Here is an 11,123-nt window from a genome sequence, read left to right on the forward strand (position 1 = left end):
TGAACGGGGATCGCTGGTTGGTGTGGACTCGGTGGGCCGAAGAGCCTGTTTCTGCACTGTATCTCTAAACTAAACTGCTTTGTTCCCACCCAATGTTGAAAGGCAGGTCACTTGCAGATCCAGAACAAGGAATATTTCCTAATATCATTCTTGAATATTCTCCATTCTATTAACATTGTTCACATGATCCAGGCTGTCCAAGATCAGATCAACAGGAACCACCATCTGCTCGCATGTCTTCACTTGTTCAACTGAGACTGTATCCTATGCCTGACCTTTCACTTTCTGTCAGACGTCCTTTCACCTTTCATATTCTGTGCATGAGTCTGACCTTTCACCTTCTTCCCGAGGTCCTGTGCACGGGTCTGACCTTGCACGTTCTGCCTGACATCCTGTGTATGGGTCTGACCTTTCACCTTCAACTTGATGTCCCGCACATGGGTCTGACCTTTCACCTTTTGTCCTGTGCATGGCTGACTCACCTGTCGGACTACCTGTGCATCAGCAGGTTAAAGTCCATCAAGTGGTTAACAGTGAGCAGTGGGCATCCTTTCCTCCATTACATCTTGACATCAATCCTGGGAACACCACCATCTCCACGGTGATGCAGCTGATGGAGCCACTGCCTCACAGTATCTGCATCCCAGTTTCAATGCTGACCTCTGGCGCTGTCTGTGTGGCGTTTGCACGGCCTCCCTGTTTCCTCCCACATCCCAAAGACGTGCAGGTTCGTGGGTTAATTAGCAGCTGTAAATTCCCCTTAGTGTGTAGGCGAGTGGTAAAATGTGGGGGAGTTAATGAGAATGTGGAAAGAACAGGTTAAAGGGAAGATTGGTATGGGGATGGGGTTGCTGTGTGTGTCGGCGTTAACCTGAGGGGCTGAAATGCCATACCGCTATCCTGTAAGGAAATGGCGATGTAGGTTACAGACTTTCCCATTGAGAAATATGCCACCGTCAACGGGTGTAAATCTTGCAGCTCCATCTCCAGTGGGGAGCACCTCAGGCCCACCTGCTCCTGTGAAGGACGGGCAATAAATGCTAGCTGTCAGCGATTAATGCTTTAAAAATAATAAACTGACAATCTACTGCGACAATATATGAAACTAAAATGGCAGCAGAGGCAGATGCATCACAATGAAGGAGCTGCACCCCCTGCCTGCAGCTCTCCACACCTAGGCCGGGGCGTGGGAGCCACCCGCGACCCCTGACCTCTGGGGACACCTTACCCTGCTCGTGCATTTGGCCGTGTGACACCTGCATCGCTGAGGACGGTTGTGAGAAGGCATTGAGCACAGCAAGGCCGTCGGACAGGCCGGGGCTGGAGGTGGTGTACATCACCGTTCCGTGCGGGCTGGGGTACATCACGTGGCTGGCCATGGACGAGGGAGCCGACGAGGTCACGATGGTGGCGGGCAGTGTCACTGCAGCAGGAGAGAGCAGACAGACCAGGATCAGCACACAGCACCAGCACTCCCGCCCACTGCCCCTGCTTAGGCAGCAGCACTCATGTACCCACTCACAGGGAGGAGGGGGGAGGGGAGGGAAGCGGGGGAGGGAAGCAGGATGAGGGGGGAGAGTGGAGATGGGGGGAAGAGTGGAGGAGGGGGTGGGGGAGTGTGCTGGGAGGAAGGTGGGGGGAGAGCGGGAGGGATGGCGGGGTAGTGAGTGTGCATGGAGGGGCTCTGGGGTAGAGGGTGCTTACTGGTTGCGCTGGTGGAGGCCTGCGAGATGTCGGTGCTGCTGTCGCTGAGGGTTGCAGTGTGCTGCGTGGATTGATGCACACTGACTTGCGCCGGCGTCTGGTGCAGCTGGATGGTCTGTACCGGTACCTGCTGCGCAATGCCCCCACCTGCACAGACACACACGTCAGTCCCAGGCCCTCACCACTACCCACTACCCACCCCCAGCACACACGCCCGGCAGCCATGTGCAGCCCCACACTGACAGCACAGAGCACAGACATTCTGTGCTTGTATGCACATGTCCTGTACCCACACGCTGTACACACTGTGCCTGTATCAATACTCTGTATGTCCTGCGCCTGTATCCACACTCTGCCTGTACCCTGCACCTGGGCCCGTGTTTGCAGGGGCTGGGCACGTGGGCAAGGTTAGGGGACCCGGCGCGGGGACCCGGCGCGGGGATGGCGAGCGACCTGGTGCGGGGACGGCGGGCGACCTGGCGTGGGGACGGGACGGCGGGGGATCCGGCGCGGGGACGGGACGGCGGGGGACCTGGCATGGGGACGGGATGGCGGGGGACCCGGCGCGGGGACGGCGGGGGACATGGCGCGGGGATGGGACGGCGGGGGACATAATGGCGGGGGACATGGCGCGGGGACGAGATGGCGGGGGACCCGGCGCGGGGACGGGATGGCGGGGGACATGGCACGGGGACGGGATGGCGGGGGACATGATGGCGGGGGACCCGGCGCGGGGACGGGATGGCGGAGGACCCGGTGCAGGGACCACGGTCGGAACTCTATTCACTGCTCTCCCCCCCCCCCCCCACCCTCACCCCCCCCAATCCCAGCCTCCCCCACTGTACTCTTCCCCCACAGCTGACAGCTGACTGTGCGGGAACAACACTCGCCTGCAATGGAGACAATCTGCCCGGTGGCGGAGGCCGGGAAGCGGAAGACGGTCTGCTGTCCTGACTGCGTCTGGCCGCCCATCACCTGCCCCTGCTGCCCCTGGATGGTGAGCGAGTGTGACTGCAACGGGCCGAGGGGGACGGAGGGCGTCCCTGGCAGCGAGGTGCCTGTCAGGGGAAAAATACTGTCAGCCAAGCGCCGGGTTGGGGGGTGGGGGGGCATTCGGGCTCAGACAGGGGGGGGGGGGGCTTGGTTCAAACGGGGGGGGGGGGGAGGGGGGGAAGACTGTCCCTCCCTCGCCACCAAAACATACCGAGCCTTCGACTCCCCACGTGGACACTGGCAATGCCCTGCAGACTCTCACTACCACAACACTGCCGGCCACATGGGATCACAGACCCACCAGGAGCTGCCATTCGGCCCAACGGATCTATGCTAACTCTGGACACAGCAGAGACGGTGGGTCGGGGGCATCGCTCTCTCCCCTCGGTGACCGGTGCGGAGTTGGTCTTTAGCATTCCTCTCTCCCCATCCCACCTTCCCCAGTCACCCTGAGGAAGTGAATCCACCTCCCTGGGGCCAGGGGCCTCTGACTAGAGGGCAGAGGGCAGCCTGGGACCAGGTGAGGACTACCACCATCTTAATGCAGTGGGGACATGGATGAATGAGTGAATGGCCTCGGCCCATCCCCGTTCCCTGGAGAGAGTGAACATGAAACACCCTTCCCACCTCCCCCCCCACATCAGGCACGCCACCCCTTGCGCCGGTCCAGCCACGCGGTCCACTTGCCCGGCAGAGCAGGCACCGTTCCCACTCAACCATTCCCACCTGTAAGATATAGACACAAAATGCTGGAGTAACTCAGCGGGACAGGCAGCATCTCTGGAGGGAAGGAATGGGTGGAGTTTCGGGTTGAGATCCTTCTCTGTCATTCCCACTGGGCAGACGGTCTTCCCACTGTGAGGAAACCCAGTGCCTTCAGCATGCACAGGGACCCCAGGACCTGAGCTCAGCCAGGCAGAACCTCCCGGAACCAGGGAACCGAGCGACCAGGAGCAGAGAGCTCCCTCTCACCTGCCCTTGCATCGTTAGGTCACCCTTGGCCAAAGATAATAGAGCAGAGCAAGATAGACCACTCGACCCTAAAAACCGTAGTATGTCATGGTGCCATTTTAGTAGGCAGAAACTTGCAGAAACATTTAAAAAGATAAATAGCAAAAATCTGTAAATTGATAGATGAGATATATTCTGCATTTTTGGTATTATCACACAAACTGTTCCCCCAAAACATTGATTACTGTGAGAGGCATAGCGAACGGCGGGTTTTGCTTACTAAAATGGCGGACGTTACACTCCCTTGCGTACTACACTTCAGTATAGGTGATTTCGACGGAGTGGTTCATCTTGCTCCTCTAGTATCTTTGCCCTTGGCCTTAGTGCCACCCTGAGCCTGAGGGAGCGACTGCGATTACAGGCCACTCATAGAGGGGTGACGACGGTCACTCCCAGTCCAGTCCCTGGCATTAAATTCAGACCATGTCAAATAAGGACGTCCTCTCCAGCTCAGTGATACCGAGAGCAGCTCTGCAGCCTAGTGACCCAGCGATGGAGAAGCAGGGTGAAAGGGCACTCTCTCCCACCCCAGGGGTTGCCTGGCACTGGCCCGGCCCACCTGCATCAGCTGCTCACACTACCGGAGACCTTCTCCACGATGGCCGTTCCAGTCACAGCGAGCACACAACTCCACACTCACAACCCCCTGCGGGGTTGTCCCGCAAATAAACCACCTCCGACCCCTCCACCCGTGACCCCCTCCACCAACCCGCTCTCCACACCCAGCATTAACCAGCTCCTCCCCCCTTGCACCCCCTCCCCAGCACTAATGTACTAACCCCCTCTCCCCTCACCCTCCCCACACACGCAGTACTAACCACCCCCTATCCTTGCCCACCCAGCACTAACATGCACTCGCACTACCCCCACCCATTACCCCCCTCCCCCCCCCCCCTCCGCCCACTCGCCGTACCCCCACCCGTTGGCGTGTACCTGACATGAGGGTGAAGCTGGGGATCTGCACCATGCTGCCAGGGTTGCAGGCGGAGCCGGGCTTGAAGACGCTGCCATTGCTGTTGATGGCGGTGACTGGGGCCAGGTAGTTGGTGATGGGGAAGCTGTGGCCGCTGCTCACCTGCAGGTTGGTCGAGGTGTTGGAGGCCGACTGGTTCATGCCAGTTGAGCCGGGCACGTTGGCTACTGTGAAGGTGGTCGGCTTCAGGCCATCCTGCGGAGGGGGGGGGGGGGGGAGCAGAGAGAATTAGCCCCGACTAAACCTTCCTGGGCGCAGGGAAGAGTATTAACCCTGACCACACCAACCCCCCAGCGTGGACCCCCAACAATATGCAGTTCCAAGAGAAAAATATAACAGTACAGAATACAGCTTTACAAACAACACTGCTGCAGTTACAGAGGAAAAAGAACACCATCTGCAACGAGGTAGGTTGGAAGATTGCATCTACACCCTGGTTTACGGGAGGACTATTCAGTAGGTTTGTTGTCACGTGAGCCAATGTACAATGAAAAGCTTTAATAAGCTTTTGACCTATAACAGGTAGAAGCTGTTCCTAAATCTGGTCGTACGTGTGTTCAAGCTTTTCTATCATCTGACCAACATGAGAGGGGAGAAGAGAGAGTGACTGGGGTGAAAAAGATCTTTGATTATCATAGAGTGATAGTGTGGAAACAGGTCCTTCGGCCCAACTTGCCCACACCAGCCAACATTTCCCAGCTACACTAGTCCCACCTGCCTGCGCTTGGCCCATATCCCTCCAAACCTGTCCTATCCATGTACCTGTCTAACTGTTTCTTAAACGATGGGATAGTCCCAGCCTCAACTACCTCCTCTAGCAGCTCATTCCACACACCCAATCTTTCCTCATAAGACAGTCCCGAGATTGATCCCTGGGATGGCGGGACTGTCATATGAGGAAAGATTGGAAAGACTGGGCTTGTATTCACCGGAGCCCAGAAGGATGAGAGGGGATCCCATAGAAACATACAAAACTATAAAAGGACTGGACAAGCTAGATGCAGGAAAAATGTTCCCAATGTTGGGCGAGTCCAGAACCAGGGGCCACACAGTCATTATATTGGCTGCATTCCCGAGGCAGCGTGAAGTATTGATGGAGAGGCCAGTCTGTGTGATCTTCTGGGCTACATTCACAACTTTGCAATTTCTTGAGGTCTTGGGTAAAGCATTTCCCAAACCAAGCTGCAATGCAGTCCGAGAGTATGCTTTCCACAGTGCATCTGTTGAAGTGGTTAAGTCTATAGAAGTTGCATTCAACCCAACTCGTCCACGCCGACCAAGATACCTCATCCACAGCTGACCCACATCCCTCTAATTCTTTCCTATCCATGTACCTGCCTGAATGCCCCTTAAATGTTATGTTCAGTTTAGTTTAGTTTAGAGATTCAGCGCTGAAACACGTGCTTTGTCCCACCGTGTCCACGCTGACCACCGATCACCAGTTCACACCAGTTCTATGTTATCCAACTTCTCCATCCACTGCCAACACACTAGGGGCAATTTACAGAGGCCGATCAACCTGCAAACCCAGACCTCCCAGCATTTGATTTTACAAATTCAGAATTTTGATGGCCAAAATTCAGAATTTTACATCAAAATTCATAATATGGGGCGTAATGCAACTTTTCAGCAAAATAAAGTATGCGTGCCAAATGCGCGTACGCGTTGCGCTACATTCACGTGTGAAAAACGATTATTATTTCCAATAGTCTGTAGTTCTTGGACTGCATGTACAATGTCAGGCCTATCATGAGTATATTCTACTATAATAGAAAGGTTATTGAACAGAAATACTTTTTACAACAAAGAAAAAATTGTTTTATTTTGTTTTTTCTATTTTGCTTTTTCCTTAAACATCCCAATTCTCTTGGCATTGAATAAAAGAACAATGGTCATAAAATGTATGACTAAGTTATGAAGAAAGAGTTTCATTTTAAAAAACTGCACAAACTTAATTTAATTGAAGACATACTTGCTCCAGTGGTCTTCAACAGCAAATCGCAATGGTCCATGACCCCCCCCAAAACTACTCCCCCCCCCTACCCCCCCTCCCCCCTACTCCCCCACCCCTCCCCCTATTCCCCCCACCCCTTCCCTCCATCCCTCCTCCCTTTCCCCCCAAATCCACACCGCCACCCCCTCCTCCCCCACTCCCACCCCCACTCTCCCCTTCCTTCCTCCACCCCCCCGACCCCCACTCCCTCCTCCCACTCCACTGCCCCCCTCCCCTGCACCCCAACCACCCCCCAATCCCCTCTCAACATCAACGGGACACTCTCCGCAGCGAGGCTAGCCGAGTGGTGAGGTGAGGCCGGGCCAGCGGCGAGAGGCGAGGCGAGGCGAGGCCGGACCAGTGACGAGGCGAGGTCGAGCGAGCGGCGAAGTGAGGCGAGCGAGGCTAGCGGCAAGGCCGGGCCAGCAGCGAGGCCAGGCCAGCGGCAAGGCGCGGGGCGAGTACAGCGGCGAGGGGCGGGGTGGGGCGAGGTGAGTGGCGGGGCGAGGCAAGCGGCGAGGCATGTGTTTTGCTGAAAAACCCGAGGCAAAACCAGAATGGCGGAAATGAAATAAGAAAGCGCAAACTTTCCGCCAAATTCGGATGGGTTGGGAGGTCTGCAAACCCACACGTCTTTGGGATGCGAGAGGAAACTGCAACACCTGGAGGAAACCCATGCGGTCACAGTGAAAATGTGCAAACTCTATACAGACAGCTCCCAGGATTGAACCGGGTCATTGGCACTATGTGGCACCAGCTCTACCAGCTGCGCCACTGTGCCACCCATGCTGTTATTATACCTTCCTCAACCAACATAAAGATCTGAAGAGTACATTTTTCACACGTGGCATTTAGAATGAGCTGCCAGAGGAGGTGGTGAAGGCAGGGGCATCTGAAGCAGGGCAAAGAGAGGCATGGAATCAATGCAGACGTGGGATTAGCAAAGACAGGAGTGACGGTCGATTTTGATGCGGTGGACCAGTGTGTTTCTGTACAACTCCATGTTACAAGTTAGACGCAAAGCTGTAGCCAGCAACAGGCTCCGCTGCCCAAACCATCTCCTGTCAGGGCTTGCTCCCCAACCAACTGAGGTGAGAAAAGGAATTTGACCCGAACAGGTGCACGGCAGCTGCCCGAATAAATACAACAACTGCAATCAAAATACCGCCATAGGACTGTGACAACAGACAGGAAGCACGTGCACACAAACAGCCACGCTGTTACTACTGCAAACACAAGCCCTGACCACTTGGGTGACCGTAGTTTGAAGAATAAAGAGAATTGCTGCAAGCTGCCTTTTGTGGCTCACCCCAGCCACCGCACACCATCACCAGGCAGTTCCCTCCTGACCCTGACCCCCTCAATGGCCTGTGTCCTTTATCATCATTACCTTTTTGCATATTTTTCATTTCTTGTTCTTTATCGCTCTACATAATCGTCTATATCTCTCGTTTCCCTTATCCCTAACCAGACTGAAGAAGGGTCTCGACCCGAAACATCACCCATTCCTTCTCTCCAGAGAAGCTGCCTGTCCCACTGAGTTACTCCAGCTTTTTGTGTCTAGCATCTACAGTTCCTTCCTCCACCCCCCAGTCTCTGCGGCTCAACCAGCACCACAAACATTTGTGGAGTCTTCCTCTGCACAGACTGGCGGCTACACTTCCTATATCAGGGCAGGGCACAGAAGAGGTTCCCAGGATGTTGCCTGGATTAGAGGCTATTAACTACAAGGAGAGGTTGGACAAACTTGGATAGTTTTCTCTGGAGCATCAGAGCATGATAGGCATAGACAAGGGAGATAGACAGTCTTTCTCCCAGGTTAGAAATGTCAAATACTGTTGGGCATAGCTTTTAGGAGAGAGTGAATTTAAAGGAGATTGGTATAGAGAGTTAGATTGGAGGGCTTGTTTCCATCTTGGATAATTCTGTGACACATGAACATGCAGGGAATGGAGGGATATGGATCATTTGCAGGCAGATGAGCTTAGTTTAAATTGGTCAGCACTAACGTCGTGAGTTGAAGGGCTTTTCTGTGTGCTGTACTGTTCTAAAACAAGCTGCTGCACAAACTCAGTGGGTTAAGCAGCATCTGTGGGAGAAAATTAGTCATTGACGTTTCAGGTCAAGACCCTGCATCAGGACCAAAGTAAAGGGTTGTTTTTCCGGAGTGGAGTGAAGTGTACGGTGGAGTCTGTCAGCGGGTCACAAGCAGGACATGGCTTCTCCTAGTCCACTTCATGTCTTGAGTGTACAGGGCACGACTTGCACACTTCGAGGGTAGGTCGAGGCATGCTGGTGAAAATCAATGCCGCAAAAGGTCAAGGGTTAAATTCCAGGGAGGAAACACGATGAGTGGTAGAGTCGTAAAAGTGGCAGAAACGTGGGAGTAGGAGGGGGCCTAAGCAAAGGATTTTTGAATTAAGGGGGTTGTGAAATAGATTAAAACCGCACAGGACACCAGCTTTCTACATGCAGGTTCAGAGCAGGCATGAGCCTTCGTGGATCACTGGTCTGAGCACAGGGTGGGGCAGAGGGAGGGAAGGGAAGAGGAGAAAGGGAGTGGGAGCAACATCAAGAGGGCCGGAAGCTGGATTGTGTGAAAGATGAATGGGACCTCACTGGGTTGCTGCGATTCCCAGTCATCACCCTTCAACCTGACCCACCAAAACACTCACTTCAGGTCCCTCCCGCTCTCTCCTGGGGATCACACCGTAGATAAAAGCACAAACCACTGAGACAGGGAGCCTATCCCTGGAGTCTGAACAAATCCTCTCCAAATGCTTGTCTCTGCTATTGCCCAATCCTCCAGGTTCAGGCAGCAAGTTCAAGCTCTTGGCATCAATGGCATCAACTCATTGCTTCACCAAGTGTTCGAGCACCACACCTCCTTCAGTTCCTCAGCATCAAAAATATTCCAGGAACAAATTGCTTGGTGTGACAAAGGAAACTGATATTTTCATATTTTCATATTTTCATATTTCAGATACAGCGCGGAAACAGGCCTTTTCGGCCCACCAAGTCCGCGCCGCCCAGCGATCCCGCACATTAACACTATCCTACACACACTAGGGACAATTTTTACATTTACCCAGTCAAATTAACCTACATACCTGTACGTCTTTGGAGTGTGGGAGGAAACCGAAGATCTCGGAGAAAACCCACGCAGCTCACGGGGGAGAACGTACAAACTCCTTACAGTGCAGCACCCGTAGTCAGGATCGAACCTGAGTCTCCGGCGCTGCATTCGCTGTAAAGCAGCAACTCTACCGCTGCGCCACCGTGCCGCTGTTGTGAAAGGGCGGAGGGTGGAGTGGGGGAGGGGCGGTGGATGAAAAGCAGCTGATGGAGGGGGGGGGGGGGTATAGGGAAGGGGGAAGTGTGGAGAGGCCTGAAGTGTGAACGGTGACACCCCCCCACCCTCTCTCTGCAACATCTGACAGTAACGTGCTCAATACCAGAGAGGTCAACAACTGTGCTCTGAAACAACTGGCACAAGAAACCCAGCCACCTCCTGATATTAACTCCTTCACCATCGAGACAAACTCCATCACCAGGAGGGAGGGAGGGAGGAAAACCCAGAGCCAAGGGCATGTTGAGAGCTGCCAAGACCACCCCCACCATTCAGATCCTGTCCCCATTCCTCCTCACCCCCAGTAACCTCATCAACAATCCACCTCCGCCTTCAAGGTTCAGACACTGCTTCCACAGGGGCGGCACAGTGGCGCAGCAGTTTTCGCCGTCTTACAGCACCAGAGATCTGGGTTCGATCCTGACCATGAGAGCTGTCTCTACCAAGTTTGTACGTTCTCCCCGCGACTGCTTGGTTTTCTCCGGTTTCCTCCCACACTCCAAAGGCGTTCAGGTTAGTAGGTTAATTGGCTTTGGTAAGTTGTGAAAATTGTTAGTGTACGGGGTGATCATTGGTTACTGCCTACTCGTTGGGCCGAAGGGCCTGTTTTCGCGCTACATCTCTAAACTCTAAACACAGACTAAACGCACAAGAGCTTTAACCAAATCTTAAGAGAGGGATACCTATTTGGAAGCTCCAATGCAAAAGGAACCATCTTCTTCACAGTAAGCAGTCGGAGAAGTATCAATCTCTGGGGTTGGGGCTCCCCCTCTTCTCTCAACATCGATCAACATCTCCAGTGGCCGAGCATCTCCAGCCCACCAGGCCCCGTTAGATTGCCCGGTCGCTAACCATTTTGTTCTAATCATCTGCCTATTAAAACCCCCAAAGCTTCTGTCCACCTATTCCTTTCCACGCTTTGTCCTGCCTCTCTTCTCCTCCAGCATTCTTCCCCCCCCTCCATCTGTCTGAAGAAGGATCCCAAGCTGAAACATCACCTATCCTTGTTCTCCAGAGATACTGCCTGACCTGCTGAGTTACTCCTTCATTTGTGTTTTCCTCAGTGTCAAACAGGCTGTTAACTGGGGAAAGCAACCTCG

The 11,123-nt window shown here is 54.1% G+C and overlaps 1 protein-coding gene across 2 annotated transcripts in view; it reads right to left on the minus strand.

Annotated features, from left to right (window-relative positions):
* The window catches only part of srfb (serum response factor b), a 41,466-nt gene that overhangs the window by 4,346 nt on the left and 25,997 nt on the right, over nucleotides 1–11,123 (minus strand). For both annotated transcript variants that reach the window (XM_078398945.1, XM_078398944.1), the window contains exons 3-6: nucleotides 4,642–4,876; nucleotides 2,595–2,762; nucleotides 1,705–1,851; nucleotides 1,229–1,423 (exon numbers count right to left, since the gene is read on the minus strand). In XM_078398945.1, coding sequence (XP_078255071.1) covers nucleotides 1,229–1,423; nucleotides 1,705–1,851; nucleotides 2,595–2,762; nucleotides 4,642–4,876 — 745 coding nt within the window. The remainder of the gene's footprint in view (nucleotides 1–1,228; nucleotides 1,424–1,704; nucleotides 1,852–2,594; nucleotides 2,763–4,641; nucleotides 4,877–11,123) is intronic.

Source organism: Rhinoraja longicauda, chromosome 5 (genome assembly GCF_053455715.1).
Source record: "Rhinoraja longicauda isolate Sanriku21f chromosome 5, sRhiLon1.1, whole genome shotgun sequence".
NCBI classification, from domain to species: Eukaryota; Metazoa; Chordata; class Chondrichthyes; order Rajiformes; family Arhynchobatidae; genus Rhinoraja; species Rhinoraja longicauda.